General features: G+C 43.3%; 1 protein-coding gene across 1 annotated transcript in view; it reads left to right on the forward strand.

Annotated features, from left to right (window-relative positions):
• Positions 1–18569, forward strand: part of HS6ST3 (heparan sulfate 6-O-sulfotransferase 3) — a gene marked incomplete at both ends in the record, with an annotated part of 589865 nt that extends 571296 nt beyond the window's left edge. The window contains one exon of the mRNA XM_084235634.1: positions 17861–18569. Coding sequence (XP_084091760.1) covers positions 17861–18569 — 709 coding nt within the window. The remainder of the gene's footprint in view (positions 1–17860) is intronic.
• Between the last annotated feature and the right edge of the window lie 3515 nt (positions 18570–22084).

A 22084-nucleotide genomic window follows, 5' to 3' on the forward strand; every position in this document is an offset into this window, starting at 1 on the left:
TCCTCTCCAGGAGAACCACTGCCCCCAAATCTCCAGGGGTTCACCAACCCAGAATCTCCCTAAATCTAGTCCTTTAGGTTTTGTGGCGCCTTCATTACATAGGTTTGATTGAATCATTGGGAACTGGTGACTGAGTCAACCTCCTGCCCTGCCCCTCTCCCTGGAGATGTGAGGGGGAGGGGACAGGACCAAAAGGTCCAACCTGCTAATCACATGACTGGTTGGGCAATCAGCCCTCATCCTTAGTTGCTTCCCAAAAAAGTTACCTCATTCATATAACGAAAGATATCTTTATGGTTTCATCGCTTAGGCAATTCCAAGAGTTTTAGGAGCTCTGTGCCACTCGTGCATTCATTACTACAAATCACAGTGTCACATATGGTGTCATTTCTCTTTCTGAATATGAGGAATCACTATATTTAAAACCAAAGGGGGAAGGAAACATAATGGACTATAGTGGTGGACTGTGGGTAATACAATCGTGGGTATATTACGATGCTGCCAGCTTATGGGGGGGGCACCCTAATGTTACCTCAATTAAAAAAATACATTTATTTTAAACACACACACACACCTTAAGCATTGGTAATGGGCAAGTGGAGCCATATTGAAACTTGACTGTGGGTTTGCTGGAAGGTTCCATGGTTTCTGTGACCCCCCTGATGGAATCAGGTGTGGGGTGTCAGCCTCTTCTGCTGAGTCTGAGGACTCAGCCACTCACAGAGCCTGCTTCCTTCTGGTCCTCTTCTCTCGTCATGTCCCTTCAAGACCAGCTCTGCCTGCTCTCTAGTTACTTCTCCCATGGCACGGAGCTCTGAGGGTAGTTGAGTATCAGGACAAATTTTGCAATTTACTTCCAGAATGACAGGGGTGTGGGTGCAAGTTTACCTACCCCAAAGCCATCCTAGGATCTAAAGAAAGGAATAAAAGCAAAACTAGGAAGGATAATGTTCAAAACACTGAAAAATGGCATGGCATGAATTCTCTGTCCAGCCCTAGGAGAATCTGTTCCCTGAAATGTCATTTGTACTGAATGCCAGGCTGGTAAAAAGCGTTGGTGGCATCTTCTTCTTGAGAAGGCTATACTCTGTCCACCCACTCTCTCAGCAATGTCCTCACTGTCCAGAAAGGAACGCGACCCCTGGACCAAAGTCTCTTTACTAAATTGCCGCTTCTGCTCTTAATTTATTATTCAATGAATAAAGTGGTGATTCGTAATCACCCAGAGATGAATGCTCCACTTGCAAAATAGAAAAATGAAAGCACATTTAGTTCTTTCTCCTTGGTTTCCTTTGCTCTCTATCTGCTGGTCATCCCTTCATTCTGGAAGGCACAAGTGATCACTGACATCCTGGCTTCAATATAACATAAGCTTCTGCTCTTGTTTTGATATTTTTAAGATTTTTTTAATTTATGCACACAAGAACTGGGGTGTAGGCCAGAGGTGTCGGGTGGTGGTGGGGGGGGGGCGGTGAGAGGATTCACCAGAGACAGAGTGGGGAGCAGAACAGGCAGATCCACTGAAATCCACTACTGAGGGGAGCAGCGGGCGAGACAGGAGAGGTCTGCTGCGCCATGTGCGTCAGCTCCCTGGCTGGGGATCAAACTCACACCACAGTAGCTGGTGATAGCTTGATAGCACTGATACTTTAACCCCTGTGCCACCAGGGAGGCCCCCAGAGGATGATTTTAAAAAGGAAAAAATAAAAGAACCAATAAGCAGCACGCATAATAGGATCATGTGAACATTCCCAAATGGTGTGAATGGATTCACACACATACACAAAAATATGTGCAGTTTCCTCAAAACCATCCCCCCAAAAAAAAAAATCAAATGGATTCTCCTTTCATGGGTCCATCATGTCCTCAAATTGTTGCTGCAACATTTTGGTTTGTTTCACATCTACTTGTGGCTTTCAATTTTTATTTTTCTTAGACTTGCTAATTGGTTTTATCTTACAGAGTGGAGAATATCATGCTTCTCCCATCATTATGAGCTAAAATATTCAGTCAATGGACTCTGGGATGTGTTGAGAGGGAGTCAGTCTTCCAGTTTTCTTCTTGGATCTCCGGACTCCCCCCCTCGCCACCTTTCATTCCAGGCTCACAGGCCCACTTCTTTTTCATAGATTCCTTTTTACTGATCTTGGGATGTTTTCCTGCATACAACGTTCTCTTTCCACAGAGTGTGGAGAGGAGGTAAATGTTGTGAGTATATCGGTACGTTTTATTTTACCCACCACCTTGATTGATAATTTGACAAGGTAGAAAATTCAATATGTACAATCATTTTCCCTCAGCAGTTTGAAGTCACAGATCCAACATTTCACAGCTCTAATAAGAAAATGCTTGGCAATTGGATTTGTATTCCATGTTGCCCAAATTCTTTTTTAGGTCCCTCCTCTCCAGAAGTTTCTAGGATCTTCTCTTTATCTTGGGAGTTCTAAAATTTCATTCACACCACATGCTCAACTTGAATGTTCATGTTTTTTTTTTTTTTTTTTCAGTCTTAGAGAATAGTCTGTGTTTACTTTCACTGTTTTTTCCCCTGTGGTTTCATTTACTTTACTCCCTACTTCAGTTCCTTTACTCCATATTAAGAATCCCCTTTTGGGCCTCCCTGGTGGCTCAGCAGGTTGAGCACAGGGCTGTGAAGCTGTTCACAGCTTCTGCAGTGCAGGTTTGATTCCCGGCCGGCCAGGGGGCTACCCACATGGCACGGCAGACCTCTCCTGACTCGTCTGCTGCTCCCCTCATCAGTGTATTTCAGTAGATCTGCCTGTTCTGATCCCTACTCGGTCTCTAATGAATTCTCTCACCCTCCTGCGCCTCTGGCCTGTGCTCCAGTTCTTGTATAAATAAATAAATCTTTTTTAAAAATCCCCTTTTATTAAGATGGGCATAAGATCTGTAGCCTCCATTTCTTTGTGTCTTCATTTAATTTCTCATACTTTCTATATCTGCTCCCTCCCCATCACATCTGGCCACTTTCCTGGATCCTATCGTCAATCCCACCTATTGATTTTTTTCAGTCCTGACATATTATATGAGTGTAAATTAATTTCTAATAACTCTTTCCTGTTTTTTCTAAAGATTCAATAAGTTAGTTTAGTCATAATAATGTTTTAAAAGATCTCCTGTTTCTTAAATCACCTATTTTTTCCAGAGAAATGCAGTTATTCTGTGCAATTATTTTTTCCTCAAGTGTTCAGCAATCCTTAATTATCCACTCATGTTTATCGATAAATCCAGGCTTACTAATGTGAGTGGCTAGTGTGGGTTTCCTTTGCTTACATTCATCTGTTGCTCCAATAAATATCTCCGTTGCATTAGTTTCCCAGGATGGCTGAGGCAAAATCTCCACAAGCTGGCTGCTTTTCTTAGACAACAGAAAAGGATTGTCTCACAGTTCTGAAGGTTAGAAGTTCAAAAAGGAGGTGTTGGCAGGGCCTTGCTCCTAAGACTTGAGAGAAGATCTGTCACCAGCTTCCCTCTTAGCTGCTGGGACCTCAAATGCCCCCGGTTTGTAATGCTCCCCTTCTCGCTGTGTCTCCCCAGTGTCTTCCCTTTTCACATTGCCTCTGTCCAAACGCCTGCCCCCTTTAATAACACCAGCCAGACTGGGTTAGGACCCACCCTGATGACCTCATTTTAACCCATCTACAAAATGCTGCCAAAGAGGTCACAGTCCCTGGTCCTAGGATTACGATTTCAACATCTTTTGAGGGGAGCATGATCCATCCCATATCACCTCTCCCTGGTAGGTAATTATGGGTTTTTTGTTGATCAGTAGAGACCAGCAGCTGGGCTGGTGAGTTCCAGTTTGAGAAAGAGTCTCCCTCCAAAACCTCCCCCTACCACCTGCCCAACATGGAATTATTTAGAGAGCAGGTTAGAGCATGGTCAAATGCTATTGCACCCAGATGCTCAATGAGAGAACAAGGGTGGTTACCCTGATTTTCTATATGCATCGAACTTTGCTGTCATGGTCAGTTCAGACTGTTATAACATGATATCACATATTGGGTGGCTTAAATAACAGGACTTTATTTCTCAGAATTCTGAAGGCTGTGAAGTTCAAGATTAGGGTCCCTGCAGATTCAGTGTGTTATGAGGACCTCTTTCTGGTTTGCAGATCCTGGCATATTTTATCCTTATTTGACAAAGAGAGAGCTCTAGTTTATTTTTCTCCTGAGGATATTAGTATGACTGCAGAGGCTCCACCCTTGAGACCTCATTGTATCCTAGTACCTCCCAAAGGTCCCCCCTCCAGTATCATTGCATGAAAGGGTAGGGTTTCAACACCTGAATTGTAGGGAACCCCAGCTTTCAGTCTATAACATTTCCTTCTGCTTAGAGATGGGAAATTCCATCTCTTTATGACCTTGAGTTATTTTAAGCACACAGCTCAAAATGTATTTCAAAAAGTATACACTTAAACCTCACTAGATACGCTTTGTCTGAGAACAAAATATCCTGGGATCTGTTCAGGATCCGGGTATTGCTACCTGCTCAGCGTTTGAGCCTCCTCCTGGGAGGGTATGCCTCAGTCCTGTGCCGCCCCAGAGGGCAGCGCTCTGTCAGGTCTGCAATCCCAACTCAGCTTCAGTCTCAGGTCCTGGCCAGAGGGATGTAACCAGAAACGTCCCAAACAAAAGTTAGCATCCAGAGAGGAAGTGTGCAGGCATGAGAGGAAGCATTCTGGAATAGACGGAGGAAAATACAAAAGTACTTTCCAAGTGATGACGAGGAAAGATTTAAGTGGAAGTCTGGATTAGAGCAGAAAGAAATGATGCTTCCTAGGAGGCCACCTTTGGAATTCTAAAAATAAATGGTTAGGCAAATGAAGAGGAACTACTGCCATTTAAACCGTGCATTAAATTCGGGGAACCAATAATTCTAAAAAGCATTAGGTAACAATCCACAGCATTTATGTCAATGTATTGGGCGTGTATGCCAAGCCATGTAGGATTTCAGGAGGGAGAACTTTGATTTTCCAGCATCCCTTGCTGGCCTGAGTCTAAGGCTGATCATTGGCCTTCCTGGATCAGACTTAGTCCCTGATAATTCTTCATTCCAAGAAGTGACCGAAAGTGGGAGCAGGATGTGTGGAAACTGATCAGGAGGGACAGTCGCACTGCCTGAGCAGGTGTCCGCCTTCTCCTGCACCCCTCCTTGTGGAGCCAAGTTCTGGGAATGACAGCTGTCCAGAAGGGTGTGGTCCACATCCCCCCAATGCCAGGGAAGAACCCCTGTCCCTGGCAGAATGGTGAGTGCTCCTTCCCTCTCACTGGGGCTGTGTTACCATTCGACCGAAGGACAGGCAGCCCTCACAAAGCCATTCCCTGCCCAAGTTTTCTGAGTTTGTACAAGACAATTATGATTTTTTAACTGATGTGATAGAAAGTTTGGGGAGCACTTCTGTTCCCAAGTCTTCTCTGCAATTGGAGTGCGAGGTGGTCTTCTTTCTTCTTCTGGAGGCTTGGAGAAAGCTCTTTGCAGCTGTTCTGATTTGCCAAAACCTCCCACTCTGCCACGTACTGCACTCAAGTCTGCAACAACCTGGTCTTCTGCCATCAAGTGAAAATTAAAATACCCTCTTTCTTCCAAGAGCCTTTTGGGTGCAGGCTGTAAACACCATCACCACCATCAAGTGCTCAGCATGAGTTGGAAACCTCTAGAACTAATGGTCCCAGCAATGTCCCACAGCCTGAGAAAGGGTCGATGGCTGTTAATTTGTGTGTGCCAGTCACCGTGGCTGTTCTGGGGGTACACGTTGTGGCAGAAGGAGGCAAATAGCCTTTAATATCCACTGGAGGTCAATGTATTCCACTGTATACACTGTGCTTCAGATTCAGTTTTAACCTTTGATGAAATTTGCAGCGTTGGGATTTTTATGCTAGAGCAGACACAGGAAATCACAGGTGCGTCTCATTTTGGTTTTGACTTACAATCACCGCGGGCCCCTGGAATGTTCATAGGAAGTTCTCTCCTTAACTTGAGTGTAACGTGTCAGAAGTCTACAGCTTGTCTCCGTAATGTACATGAATAGGTAATATTGATTTGGGGAAATTAATTACCAGAAAAGCAACTCACAGCAGTTACTGACCGTTGAGCAAGATTTGAGAGCCCCCTTGTGGTTACAATAAATCTAAACCCAAAGCAGATGAAAAGCTTTTCAGCTAGTTTTTCTGTTGCTGATTTTTAAATTTTTTTTCTCTTTTCAGTTACATTTGCTTGCTTAAAGGTTTTATTTTTTTTTTCATTTTAGTTTAGTATCATCTTATGTTACATCATCTCAATGCAGGATTCAGAGATGGTAGCAGTGTCAATGGTAGAGCAGGCTACTTTTTTTAGGATGAAACTCAGATTCTTAGCACCGAGAGAAGTAATTAAAGCAGGGGAGGCACATTTAGGGAAGGTCACAAAGCAAGGGGATTATAGTTGAATCATTCCGTTGCATAAGGACGCCTCGCCTTATTGTAATCCATGTATTGATAGCACCAAGCACACCTCTAGCAGCCCAGCTACCTTTATTTGGAACAGATTAGATATTTCCTCAGATTTAGCTATAGCAGAGGAAAGTGGGGCAAGAAGTGTCCTCATTTCAGTGTTTTAAAAGCTCTAAGAAATGAATGTTGAAAGCTATTACCTCTCTGATGCTTCAGTCAAGCCTCAAGAAAAATATTTGCAACTTAAGGTCACTGTGCTCCACACTTGAATAGATGAAGGCAGCACCCAAAGCGAAGTTTACACAGAACGAATTGATTTTTTCTGGGAGATTTGAATTATCGTGCGTGTATTTTTCTAAATTTCTGTCATTGCTTTATTAATTAGGCAGAATTACAGCTATGCTTGGGAGCCCAGCATACCTGAAACATCCCACTGAGTGTCCATGTGTCAGCACGGCTTCTGGAAGAAATTCAAGCTATTATCGTTCATAAGTGGATTTTGCAGAGAACCTGACTAGGGCTCTGTGTGACTTCCGGCATCATTTGGTTTCCTCTAGAGTCATTTGTGGGATGTCACAGGCATTTAGTCACAAGTGAATCACTAGCTCTGCCTGTTGTGCCTTCCATGGAGGAAAAGGCCACCTACGTGAGCTTAAGACAAGAAAGAGAAGGGAAAACAAAAGAGAAGCCCCTGTCGTGTGGACCTAGCTAGAACACGGGAAGGTTAAGTGGGGTGTCTGGCCTGTTGCCCCTGGGGGCACAGGTGTAATTAGCACAAGCAATTAAGTGGGGTATCTGGCCTGGCAGGGAGTGAAACGGAGACTGGTGCGCAGGTAGTGCTGGCCAGGATGAGACACCAGGCAGCAATCACTGCGCCCTTTAATAACTATAGAAAATTCCCTTCTACGTCTTTTTAAATATAGAACTGTTTTTGCAAAAGTGCAAAATCCATTAAGAATATGCATAAAATTACAGCAGGGGGAGGGGAGGAGAGGAGAGGAGTCAAAATAGGGGCGGGAAGAGCAGAAGGGGCAGAGCAGATGGATCACGGGTGTTATGATGGTGGGGCCACTCTGGGGACCACACCTGAGGGGAGAAATCAAACACTGTCCGATAATTAACAATGATGGAAAAAAATAAATTAGTCGGAAAAAATAAGACTATGCATTAAAAGCTACAAAGGATGTATCTTAAGGATTTAGTCTGTCTTAAATAAACCCCTACTGTCCAAAATTAGATAAACTGAGCATCAATAAGGATTATGACTGCCATGTACTGAATTCATGAAATATGTTTAGATTCATGAATTCATAATGATTTAAGAACAAACAAGCCACATGATCAAAAAGCCCTTTTGAGGAATTCTAAGGAGATAACCTGTAGTTCTGAAAACTAGTAAATGAGTCAACATTCATCTCTTTCCTGTCTGAACTACACCCCAGGGTATCAAATTGCTGATAAGGAAGTTTCTCTTAACAGAAGCATTGAGCTAATAAATGAGGAATTGATTGAATTAGAATATCACATTTTTGCAGTCTTCTAATGAATGATCACCAATGGCTATTGGCATTAGAAAAAAGAGATCACCAGAAATAATGGGCCTCCAGATTGAAGTCCACAGCTCTACCTCCTGAGGAATAAGAGCTTATTATTTCAGAATGATCCCCACCCCTCCCACACACATACAAAATTTTAAATATTACCCAAAGTATATCCATCTGGCATTTCTTTTGTGTGTGTGTGCTTTAAAGATTTATTTATTTATGCATACAAGAACTGGGGTACAGGCCAGAGGTGTGGGGGTGTGAAGGGATTCACCAGAGACAGAGTAGGGAACAGAACAGGCAGATTGACTGAAGTACACTGCTGAGAGGAGCAACAGGCAAGCCAGGAGAGGTCTGCTGCACCATGTGGGTCAGCTCCCTGGCCAGGGATCGAACTCATGCTGCAGTGGCTGTGAATAGCTTCGTATTGCTGCGTCTTAACCCATTGCACCACCAGGGAGGCCTATCCAGCTGGCATTTCTAACTAGTTCTTCTGGGTCCCCTTTTCAGCAAGTTCTAAAGGGGAAAAAAAAGAACCAATATACAGAATCAGTGAAACCTCCAAACTGTAGAATAATAATTTCTTTATAACTCTTTACTACATTAGCGCAAAATAGGACATGTGGGGTCATCAAAAGATGAACATTTTCAGGTCAGCTCCTGAGGTCGGGTTCTGTCTAATGCACCATTGTAGCCCACGAACCCAGCATAGTATTCGGCATGAAATACATAATCAGTGGATATTTTTAAATCATCAGATAAATGAGAACAGTAGTTGTTTCACCCCAAGAATGTTCTTTTATATCACTAAGCATGTTTCCACATTTGTAAAATTTCACCTCTGATAGAATTTTGTGGAGAGGATAAAATGAAATAAGAGATAAGGAAGGTGTTTTGAAAAATATCAGCATGTTATGTAAATATACAAACATTCTTGACTTTTATATTTAAAATATTGTTTAAGATTTAAAATTTTATTCTATTTCACTGTACTGAAGTCGTTTCTGAGACTCTTACATGCAGGGAGGCAGGGAGGTTGCTGAAATGGAGAGTGTGCCCTTACGTTGAGAGGCAGCTATGTTTCAGCTACTGCAGAATCATTTACCATCATTGTTTTATTCAATGATTCCCACCATCCTATGATGTAAGCCTCTATACATGGCTATTTAGATGTGGCAAGTAAGCTTCCAGAAGTTGTATGAGCTAAACAGGTCATATGTAACATGAGGAAGACCTGAAATTTGGACACGGATCTTTCTAAATTCAACCCCACCCCCACTCCCAACACTGCACCTTCAGTGAGTTTCCAGTGTGCTTGAAATTTGGCCATTACAACCATACACTGGCCAAATGAGCAGAGCTTGACTTGTAGTTTCCTTGAATCTTCTCTTCTTGAATAAAGGCCTTGGAACTACCAACCTCAAGATCCTACAACCTTTGAACACATTTCTAAGTGTGTGTTGCAAGACAAGAGAATTATCGCCTTGCATGAACTTGGGCTTTATCTGAATTCTTTTGCATAGCTATTTCTCACCATCCTTTCTTATCCTGAGATTACTACAGCTTTTGGCTTCTAGATTCCTTGCAACTGCAGTAATTCCTCCTTGTCGCTAATACCCCTTCCTCAAGTACACATTTGCTATGCGGTTTTGTACTGAGCTCAGAAAAATTGTTTTCATGATGTCTTCTAAGTTGTAAATATCTTCTGATGCTCTGGATCCAGACACACCAGTGGTTGGGGGTGAAAAAGATGCCCTTGGCCCTCCTTGCTTCCCCGTGCTCCCACGGCCCTCCACGGGCCACCTCACCCCCACTTCCTGCCTCCCCTCCAGCTAAACAAGTATGTCTCACTGTGAAGTAATCACTGTGCTTCTAGAACATTGAGATCAGCAAAGCCTGGACCATTGTAGCAGGAAGTCACAAACTGCATCTCTAAGACATTCTATCACTTCAAAGATGATGGAAGAGATTGTCAGAACTCTCATCCCTGTGAAATTATGGGTATCAGCTAAAAGCCTGTGTCCAGACTCAAAGGGTTGTTTTGATGTATCAGTTGGCCAACACAAGTTCAGCAGTGGATCTAGACATGGAAATAGTATATACTCAGTAAATTTCAGTACATTGCAATAATGTTAGCCATTGCTGATAGTGTTATTCATATCAATTTTTAGTTCACATGGAACTTCCCATATGTTAAGTTAGATTGGTCCTTAGCCATTGCCTAGGGGATGACCTCCCAGACCCTTTCTCTGAGAAGTGGCAAGGAATGAAATCACATGGGCATCTCTCAGGCATTACATTTAATATGCTAAAATAATTGCCCAGTCTAGAATCTAGGAAAATCCTAACCAAAACAAAAAATCTTTTCTCCAAGAACATGGCAAAATTTGGACAGAGCTCTCTTTTATTTTTTTTTTTCTTTTTGGTTCTTTGTGATGTTTTAGAAAGATCTGTATCAAAACTGTCAGAAATAGACCTAAATATTGGAATCTGTGTCTTGTTCTTATGTATTCTGACTTACTTCTTTTCCTTTCCAAATTGGCTAGGACAAAACAATTGCAGCTAAGACACCTCGTGGCTCCCATCCTGTGTAATTCTCACATTCCCTAAAAGCAGTGCCAGAAAAATTAGCTAAGAAGGGAGCCCAGCTGCACACGAAGGGCCTGATAACGCAATCGGAGTGTACTATCTGGTGTTCTGCTCTGCCCGACTGGGATTAGAGCTGCGAGTGAGACTGAATTGGGCCTTATCTCACTCTGGGGCGGCTCCAGGCTCCAGGCGGATGCTCACATGCATAAACTACAGATCTGCAGAGCAGAGAACCTGAGATGTCCTCATGCCCAAACCCCAGAGACGCAGCACAAAGCCTCTTTGGCTCAGGGTGCCTCTGAACCAAATAATCACAGAAGTCCCTGAATAATGCATGAGAACAGGACCCTCCCTGGCACATTTGCAACTGTACAGGGAGGAACTGTACTCGGTAAGATAGCAACAACAAGCTCCTGGAACATGCATTCCCTGAAATTTATTCTTGCAGCAGCCACTTGGGGGAAAGTGAAAGCAAAGATGACAACCAGCCGAAAATCATGGCATTTTAGTGAATTTGAAGCTCAGAGATTCCTTGTCAATATAAAACAGCAACGTGACAGGATTTAAAATTGCGTCTTATTGATAAATACTACCTCTCCCTCTAGAGAAGTGGAGAGCGACCGATCATTGAGAACCCTCCGGAAGCCTCTTATTTCATGCTCCTGTTGGGTTGGTTGCGTATCATGTGTGGTTTCCATAATTATAGCTAGCTGACGCCTCGAGGTTGCAGAAAGCTGCCTCTCAGAAGGCTGTGTCTGTGAGGACAGGCATGGGATATAATTGGAGGAGGGACTTTGTATTTTCCGACCCAGATGTCAGCTCTGATAGAGCTGTAGTGTGGATAAGTGGGATTTGGTTCCACAAATGTTTAGACTCTAATTTGATATTCCAGATGCTCATTAAGTATCAAATAAACAAACCCTTTTGAAAGGATGTTTCCCCACTATGATATCACAGGCTCCGTCCTGACTGTCCTGGATTTTCCTGGTTGGGCCCCTTCCTGACCCTACTGTACTTCTCCACTCCTTCTTAGGAGAGGAGAGAAAGGTATATTTGTCAACGACAATGTTAACGTTAGTCACTAAGATATATTTCTCTCATATGACAATTGCTTCTTTTACACTGCATCACTTATTCAATGTCCTCTGTGAGCAGGACAATTTTGTATTAGGTGCTGAGGGGTCTCGAAGCCTAAGGTTAACTGGTTATTAAAAAGAAACTTATAGGAAAAATGTGACCAGGCCTTTCTCATGTCAGCTCAACATGTGGTAAGTGATGCGGAAATAACTAAATAACTAAATAAATAAATAAATAAATAAATATATTGTTAGAGGAAAATTCAGGAAAGATGGATATGAGACTTGAGCTGGGCCAGACAGACAAGCAGGATGCAAAATAGTATAGAAATAGGCAAAGAGTAAGGACAAATGCAATGCCTCTGTGTGTATTTAGAATTTTTAATATGTTACCTTATAACAGCACAAGAGACCTGACAGTTGTAAAACAGCCATGGAAAAGTGTGTCCTGTGCCTCTGAACTTTAATAAACCGTGATAGCCCATATGATAATTATCTGTTGAAGTGATCATTGAACTAACCAAGGCAACCTGCTCCCTAATCTTCCTGAGTACATAGGTATTTGCCATCATTACCCTGGGGCCACAAGAATGACATTTCTAAAGAGCTGCAATTGCTTTACAGACATTCTTAAATGAATTCGCCCAAGCTCTCAATGAAGTCAGTGGCAAATGGAAACCCTGCTGACAGTGCGCTGTCACCCAGACAAACAAAGTTATCTGTCTTAGGAAGTGTTGTCGTACAGGCAGATTGACAGAACAGCCCCTTAACTTGGTAGTTAGCATTTCGTTCACTTTACCAAAATCATCAGATGCCTGAGATCCCCTAGAGGAATATGTCTTAATCATCACTGACTCCCCCATGACTCTTCCTAGTGCTTGGCAGATACAGAGAGCCCCACTAATGCTTGGAGAATTAACAAACACATCTAGGGGGTACCGGGAAATAATATTTACTTGTTTATATTTCCAAAGTCTGGGGAGAGCAGGTTAACTACAAGGGCAAGTATGTAACTACCAGGACAAAGCAGTAGACAGGAGATACTCGGTCTCATTTTAAGAGATTGAGTTAAAAAAGACCAGGAGCCCATGAAGGTCTTTGCATTGTGACCACAATAGCTTCTGTGGGGCACCAGCTTGTCCTTTCTCCTTATCTTTGCTTCACTTTCCATCATGTTGCTTAACAAGTAAGGCCTAAAAAAGAAAATTGTAGATTTCAGTCATAGTGAATCCTTTAAGTATTTTCCCTTAAAAACCGAATCAGGATCAAGGGGGCAGGAGAAAGTAAGATTCCATTGCTTGGGAGTGGAGAACAGATTTATGAAACTACAACAAAGTTTGTGAAAAGTGTGTGTGGATGTATAGACATCATTCTGGAGGTAGACATCCTTTCATCAACAGTTTTCGCATGTTTCCATTTCAAAGTACAGAAGCAAATGAAAGTAGATTTAAAAAATAGGGATGGCAAAAATGATTTAATTAATCACATTTCATATGTTATTTTCCTGAAGGAAAATAGCTGGATGTTCATCAAACCTATTGTATTTTACTATTAGAAAATATTCTACTTAGCAGGATTGAAATAAACATACATGAGAATATGTCTGAGTGAAGTAATACCCAAGTGCTATTAACTACTCCATTCTACAACATGCCATGGGACAACTTTGAACTTCATCATTATCAGTGTTCCATTAGTATATTTTTATCAGTTGATGTCAGGGTACCTTCATTTATAAATAGACTTCTTACCTATTGGGGAGAACTTAGAGACAGTTAGGACTTAATTCACTCATGTAGGCATCACCCTGAAATTTGGTTAATCATTGTTAAATGCAATCTTAAATTGAATAAAGTTAAATTTGAAAACAAGAACTTTTCAAGGCTCAGCCAGTTTCAGCCAGCTTTGAGACCATGTAAATTTCCAGGGGAACACGGTCAGCAGGCCGTCTGTGGCCAGTGTCCCCCAGTGAGACCCAAGGGCCCCGCATTCCAGCAGCACGTTCCAGTTAAACCTCTAATGTCACAAACCAGTGCAATTTCCAGCCCTAAAATCCTCCAACTTTTATGATTGTTCTATAAATCTTGATGATGTCTGAGACACATAAATGGAAGTTGAGCTTTATTGATTGATTGCCGTCATCTTTTTTGTTGAACTCCTTTTGTGTGTTTTCTGTCTTGTACAATTAATAGGAGAATTCAGAATTTTCCATTTGTGATCTCAGTTAATCCAATGCAAATACCCCTCTGATATTAATTCTTTCATCCTGATATGTTTGGATTCTTTATACCAACCAAATGACATCATCATCATTGTGTTTATATATATATATTCATTAGACAATTGTTTTGTGAAATAAAAATCAGTCTCTGCTTAGAAAAATGAAAAAGTAACAAGAGCAACATTAACAAAAGCAGGATTAATAAGGCCATAGAAATATCTGCTGTGAGCAAAACTTTATTGTCAACATTTTCTTACGGAGCCCAGAAGCTGTGTCAGTCTTTTTTTGCATTCCCCGCTGACCTTTTGGAAAATTTTCTTCCGCTGATGGAATTGTCATACTGTCACAGCAAAAGACAACAGAGTAATGTAAAATGGTGATTGGCAAAGCAAGGACTTGGGCTGGCCTGTCTGCAGTAGTTTCAGTAAATTCCTCGTCCCCTCTAAAGGGAATTGAGTATTACTTAAGACTTTGAAATTGCATTAGCACATTTCAGAACTATCTGGCTAGATAGTCAACATAACACAGTAAGTGAATAATTATAAATATACTTCATTGATTCATTTAAAAAAAAAAAATCATTGCACCGTTAAAGTCTTTTCTTTTTTCTTTTTTCTTTTTTTTTTTTTTGGCTCGGGATATATATTTTATTCAGTTTAGTGTGATCAAGTAGACAGGTATAGATGGTTGTGTTTAATGCATTAATTAAGAGCTTTCACTCTTCATAATACAATGCCTGAAAGTTTTCTTGAAGGCAGCCAAACTTGAGCTAAATCCAAGTTCAGTAACTTCCCACAAGTGTGACCTTGGCAGTTTATTTCATCGCTCAGTATCTTAAGTGTTTACACCAATAAGTGAAAGAAGTAAGACTGTGAGCACACCTGGCGGGGTCACCAGAACGGGCTGCCTGTGAGCAGCGCCAGGCCTGACACACGGGAAGCTGACAACATCGCTGGGCTTGGGCTGTGCTCCACAGGGAGGCATTTGGCACTCAAGTGTTTCAGTGGATTTTTATAAATAAAAGTGTTAACATTGCAATTTGAAACAAAATTAGAAAGCTTCTGCCCCCATCTTGAAAAAAGTACTTTTTTCTTAAATAGTATAGGCAGAAATCAGTCAGACTGGAATGAAGGAAGCATCTCCAAGAAGGGTGGATCATGCAGGCCTTCAGCATTTCACTCCTCCCTAATAGGTTGGTGGTGTTCATCTCCTCCCCAGGGCAAGTTCCCTCCAGGGCCTGGACTGTGTTCTTTTCCGTGGGTCTAACGCCCCCAGTGAGCCACTCCCTCTCTGCACTGACACTTGGTTCACACACACTCTCCTAATGTGACCTAGTCTTGCTTTCCCTCTTCTCTCTTGACCATCCCTTCTCAAGCAATGAGAACATGTCCTCACCAAAGCTGACTTTTGAGGTGTGGGGAGAGAGGAGATCTTCTCTACAACTTGACACAATAGCCTCCATCTGCAACAAGCAATGGAGATGCAGAAATACTGAGTTAAGATCCTCTGTGATTGAAATATAAAGCGAGAGACACTATCATTTGTTTTTGTTTTTGTTTTGGAGAAAATATTTTTGTTTTTTGTTTTTTCTTTGCAAAGGGACTTTTTTTTTTTAGAGAGATTTATTTATTTATTCATACAAGCACTGGGTATAGTCCAAAGCACGGGAGATTGGGAGAATTCACCAGAGTCAGAGCAGGGAGCAGAACAGGCAGACTGACGAAATACACTGCTGAGTGGAGCAGTGGGCGCGACAGGAGAGGTCTGCGCGCCATGTGGGATCCTCGCCTGTGGCCGGGGATCCAGCCGGCGCTGCAGAGGCTGCGGGCAGCTTTGCAACCCAGCGCTCAACCGCTGTGCCACCAGGGGAGGCCCATTTTTATTTTTTTTTACTATCATTTAAATGCAAATATATGTCCTAACAAAATATAGATTTGATTCAAGGAAGTGACACCTACATCTGCTTCCTTTACTAAAACAAACATTTGACAAAATATGACATGATGTAATAAATTAATTCCTCAACAGATTTCCTTCATTCCTTCCATCTCTATTCCATCCAACCATCCATCTATCCGTCTGTCCATCCTTCTATCCATGGGTGGTTGTTTTGGTGTCAGCTTTCTATGAAAGCCAGACACTAAATTGAATCAAGCAAAAATCTGCTGTCTAGATGCCCGGTGGAGGGCAAAAGTCCTTTTTACCCAGCTTAGTCATATTCAGACTTACGGGGCACCAGCCGTGGTGCCAGGCTCTCTGCAGCACTGAGCTGATTCTGCAGGATAGGAAGTTTGATGATCTCTTCAGAACTTTTCAGAATCAAGTTTGTCTGTCCAGGGGAACTCTCAGTAAACAGAACTGACCCTATATTTCTGAAGCTGGCTCCCCTCAATGAAACAAGGACAGAATTGGGGTAAAACTAGACTAACTAGACTAGCTTCTGTGGAAAGACAAAAGACCAAAGATCTTAGAACTGAAGCCAGCTTGGAAGTCTTGTGTGCAGCCTGCTGCTGAGTAGGGTCCTGGTACTGGTTCTGTGACAAAGGGACCCCCTGATGACAGGGAGAAGGCAACCTACTCCATTTGTAAGTTGCTGAAATTCTGAGAAGGTCTTTCCTTATTTTGAGTCAGTATTTGCTTTCTCTTAATACCTACTCATGTGTACTTACCTGTCGACTTTTATAACGTGTTATAATGACTTTTGCCTCTTTATGCTTCTCTTGCCCTTTTTCAACCAGATGCACCCTGATCTTTATCCGATCATTCTGAAGCCAGCCATTTATAATTTATATTTCTTCTCATCGTTCCATTAAATGTCATTATGTGAGATAAGATCTGTGACTATAACCAAAGCACCTGACAATTGATATGCACTCAATACATATTAATTTTTGTTTTTAAAATACCCATGTGGACAGCAAAGTACAAAGTCAAGTAGGTCCAGATTGAATTGCAGTTCAAGATTTACCTTGCTCTAAGATCTTGGTCTATGTTTTTCACAGTCTCTATGTTCTCAGCCTTTCTAGAGGAAAACAACAATGAAGCTCATTGTACTAAATTGTTTGAGGATTATCTGTGCTGGTATCCATATAGCACCTAGCACAGTTCTGAGCACAGAGTAGGTACTCAGTAAATATCAATCTCCACACACAGCACATCCTTCCTAACTCATCTACCTCTTCCCCAGAACAGTAGTGTAAAGAGAAAATATTTAGGCATATCAGCGCCAGCTTTGCCCTTTCTAGTCACACAACCTTGGCTAAATTGCTACTTCTGTAGCTTCCCTATCAAATAGAGCCACGTCTACTACCAAGATTTGCTGTGAAAGTCAAATAAAATATCAGATGTGTAATAACTTTTTTTTTATTTTTTAAAGGTTTATTTATTTATGCATACAAGAGCTGGGGCACAGGCCAGAGATGGGGAGGGTGAGAGGATTCACCAGAGACAGAGTGGGGAACAGAACAGGCTGATCCACTGAGATACACTGCTGAGGGGAGTGGCGGGTGAGACAGGAGAGGTCTGCCTCCCCATGTGGGTAGCTCCCTGGCTGGCCGCGGATCAAACTCGTGCTGCAGAGACTGCGGATTGCTTCATAGTGCGGTGCTTAACCCCCTGTGCCATCCGGGAGGCCCCCAGATGCGTAATAACTTCAAACAAAATCAGGGCAAGTTCTCTGAAAGGTCAATGTCATTGTCAGGAGGCATTTATTAGTGAATCATTGCTGCATGAATGAATGATCTATTCTCCAAGCCTTATTCCTCCTCCCACTGGAAAAAGGCAAAACAATTCAACAAACTTAGTATTGAAAACCAGTCCCTGTGCGCTTACATGCCTGTGGGCAAATGCAGGCAGACACTCTCAGGAGAACATTTGGCAGAAGAGCCAGCGGACTTAATGCTGATGTAAGCACCGCAGGGGCTCAACACCCAGGTCACAGCCGTCAATGACTGACGCTCTTCCTCTCGTTTCTTCCAGGAATTTCTACTATATCACAATGTTGCGGGATCCAGTGTCACGATACCTGAGCGAGTGGAAACACGTCCAGAGGGGGGCCACGTGGAAAACCTCCCTCCACATGTGCGATGGGAGAAGCCCCACACCCGATGAGCTGCCCACCTGCTACCCCGGGGACGACTGGTCTGGGGTCAGCTTGCGGGAGTTCATGGACTGCGCCTACAACCTGGCCAACAACCGCCAGGTGCGCATGCTGGCGGACCTCAGCCTGGTGGGCTGCTACAACCTGACTTTCATGAATGAGAGTGAACGGAACACCATCTTGTTGCAGAGCGCGAAAAACAATCTGAAGAACATGGCCTTCTTCGGGCTCACGGAATTCCAGAGGAAGACACAGTTTCTCTTCGAGAGGACATTCAACCTCAAGTTCATCTCCCCCTTCACACAGTTCAATATCACACGGGCTTCCAACGTGGAGATCAACGAGGGCGCCCGCCAACGCATCGAGGAACTGAACTTTCTGGACATGCAGCTGTATGAGTATGCGAAGGACCTCTTCCAGCAGCGCTACCACCACACCAAGCAGGTGGAGCACCAGAGGGACCGGCAGAAGAGGCGGGAGGAGCGGAGGCTGCAGAGGGAACAGCGGGGCCACCAGTGGCCCAAGGAGGACGGGAGCCCAGAGGGAGCAGTCACTGAGGACTACAACAGCCAGGTGGTGAGATGGTGACCCCCTGGCCTTGCCTCCCTCCAGGGGGGCGGCTGGACAGGCACACCTGTGACCTTGGAGAACGTTGGACCCTTCTGAGGATGCCTTGGTGTATATGGCTGGATTTAGACACCTGCTTTCTCTTTGCCGTCATATTTATCCAGCTGGAGATGATCCATCTCGCTCCTTTCCTCCTGGTATTTTCACTCGGTGATATTAAGTAGACTAGGAGTGCACCCAATATAGACCAGTTTACACGGTCCAGGAAAGAAGCACCCAGAAAGGAGTCCTTGGGATCTCACAGCAGCCTAGGTTATGCTGGGGCGCCTGGACCCCGCAGAGGCACACGTGGAAAGCACACTATGGCTTGGTTGCTCAGCTGGAGCTGGTCTGCTTCATACTGTCTCTGTAATGGTGGCATGTCATTTAAAGAGAGACAGAGGCCTTTCAGCCTTGGCTGAGGTTTCATATTAACCCTCACTTAGCTATTGGTTCTCCCCTTTGAACCGTATTTGAATGTGGTTTAAATCACGAGTAACGTGTTTTGTGTTGAGGATGTTTTTAAGCAAAATCACTTGACTATTGCCCATCAGTACAGGTTGTCATCTGGCAAAGCCCCTGCATCTAGCCCTGAGCTCTGCTCCCCTCATCACTATCTTTCAGGGAACAGCAAGCAGATTTAAGACAAGCAGATTTAAGCCTGAGGCTCCTGAGAAATGAACTTTGGTGAGGGCATTTGGGGAAATCTTGCTTGTTAACTTATGCCTCGGAGGGCACGTTTTACCACTTGTTATTTTCAATGCAAGGAATGAATGACAAATTAAGAGGTGAAAAGCAGGAGGTAAACACTGTCTAACATTCCCAAACCTGCTACAGAACCTTCTTTTGTAAAGGAACCTTAGAGTTTTACCTTTTGGAAACAGTTCTCTTCTTTGATATATAATCATCAGTTTTGAAATGTTGTGATCACAGAAGAAAAGGCATTTAGGAAGAATTTGACCAGAAGAATAGGAGCTTCCCTAGCATGTCTGCAAAATATATTCGAGGTCCCTAAACAAATAACTCTGGTTTAGGTCAGGAGACATGGAACTCGCTGGGACAGCTCTCCCAGGAGTTTAGAGAGACTCAGTTTCCCAATATCTTGACTCTCTCCTGCTAGAGTTTAATTTCTCTCCACCTGGCCTTTCCCTGGTGTTTACGGTGGCTGCAGCCAGTCAATCAGGCTAGAGTGCAGAAAACTCGACCAAAACATGCACTGCATCGTGTCAATGCTGCTTATTTTTTCACCATTCTCCAGTGCAGCTACCAGAAAACCAGGTTTTCAGATAATCAGGAGAGAAGTCAGGAAGAAGGAACGGGAGTCCCTTGCCTAGTATTCAGCGGGAGGATCAGAGTGAGTAGAAAGTTTCACAACAGATTGATTGAATCAATCCCTTTAAGGAAGGATTGAGCAAAATGAGAAAAACCCCTAAATCAGATTGAAAAGCCTATTGCATTGATATCCGACATGTTTGATGTTTAAGCCAGCTTTACATAAGCCACATCTCAGCTTCTGGAATACCCTCGCTGGGGCTGAGAGAATCGGCCCCAGATTCATGCAGGAGCCGCCTACATGGAGGTGCCTGCCCTGTGTCTCCATCCTAGATCTGGAGAAGCACCTTAGTGCTGGTCTTACTGGCACAGGTTTCATCTGCCACATGCCAGAAGGTGTTATGGGAGATTTCGCTGGTGCCTGGCATGTGGAAGGCCCTTTTCAAGGTAGATATGACCCTTCCCAGTTTCATAGATGAGAAAAGTGAAACCATCAGACAATCAGCAGCTTCCATCTGCCTGTGGAGCTCTTTTCAGTCCGTCGTGTTCTCCATACTGGGTAAAAGCCTCCCGCCAATCATGCAGGAAGACAGCAGTTATTGCCCAGAGGGGTTGATCCGTAACCCCTGACACAACTGGGACAGCCCCAAGCCAGCAGTGACCCAGGGCAGTCCTGTCCACATCATCAGCCCATCAACAAGCCAAGACACTGCTGACTTTTTAAGCAGTGGGACTTTAGAGCCACTTAGAAGGATGACTTTACCAGGTCAAGTCAATTAGTTGATAGAGATGAGGATCCCAAAAATACTAGTGTTTCCTTTTCTGAAGATTTATTCCCGAGGTAGGGAGAGAAGGAGCATGGCGGCTGAGGTTAAGGAGCAGCTTTCATTCAGTCTTCAGGTTCCAGTGAGGATCTAATGTTCTGCCTACAGTGCATGCCTGCCACCGTGAAACACACATACATGCAATGCGCACACGCACATGAGCACGCAATAACAACCCAGTGCTTTATCATACGGAAAATCAAAACAAGGAAGAAAGCAATCAGATCATTTCTTTTAAATTCACTTGACAATCTTTGTCAGGGTGTGCGTGCCTGGCTGAGTCCTGGAGGCAGCCTCAGCTAACTTCACACGGTTCCTTGGCACCTCGGGATTTCTATCAAAAGGCTTCCACAGCCTTGCTGCTGCAGGTGTGACGTATGGGCTGCACTTGAGACCAGATATCATGATTTTCAGAGTAGAAACCATCTCTTTGTGTTAGCCTGAGGCCAGTGCTGAGCAAATTAAAAAGAACCACACGGCTTTCTTCCCTCATATTGTTTCATTCTAAGAAACATGCTTGTCATATCCCGGGGTCCTGTGTTGATGGAAATGGAGATATGGGGACACAGTTTTCTCTCCAAGAATTGATTGCGCACCCCTACACTGAGTGAAGGGTGCAAGCAGAAGTCCTCTGGGCTGAGGGCTCCGTGGGAGGTCAGCAGCCTTAAGATCCCAAACCAAATCAACTCCAGATTTGTTAGTGTTCAAAGCTCAGAATGAACCACCCCCCCTCAAAAACCAAAAATTCCCCAGGGAGTTCCCCATCCCTTACTCTTACCCCTCGAGTAGACTTTCCTTTCCTTCTTGGGCAGCCCCAATAACCAGCTTGGGCTGAGGTGTCCTCGTGTGTATGTGTGTGTGTGTGTGTGTGTGTGTGTGTGTATATCTGTGCAGGTTTAATTTATTATTAGTGACTAAGAGACAATATTATCTTTTCTCTCTACTTCAAATTTTTCTTGGCAGCCTCCCTTTGGCAACTAGAGATATAATGATTTGGATACTTCTAGTAATTGATGACATTAGCAGTCAGTGTTGGCCAACTGTTAAGAATATCATGTATGATATTGAAAAATTATAAAAATGTGTTTCTTAGTACCTAAAGGACATAAGTTTGTCGTATATAATTTGATCAGAAGTCTGTAATATAAGGACTTATTTCAAAATCTGAGCAGAGATAGTATTAATATACAGAAGAATGTCAGCCAGTCCTTGCAAGGAGTTGAGCATAGATGGTTAAAAAATACAGTCTTTTGGAAGGGATTCCCTTTGGCTCCTTTAACAAAGAAACTCAACAGTGACTTCACTGAGATCGAAGCTCTTGCTCTCTCACTTAAAAGGCAAACTGGTGTGGTATCGCTCTGCTGCCTGAAGTCTCCAGAAAGCAGGTCCTCTCCTTGCCCT

The sequence above is a fragment of the Talpa europaea genome (genome assembly GCF_964194135.1).
Source record: "Talpa europaea genome assembly, chromosome: 6".
NCBI lineage: Eukaryota > Metazoa > Chordata > Mammalia > Eulipotyphla > Talpidae > Talpa > Talpa europaea.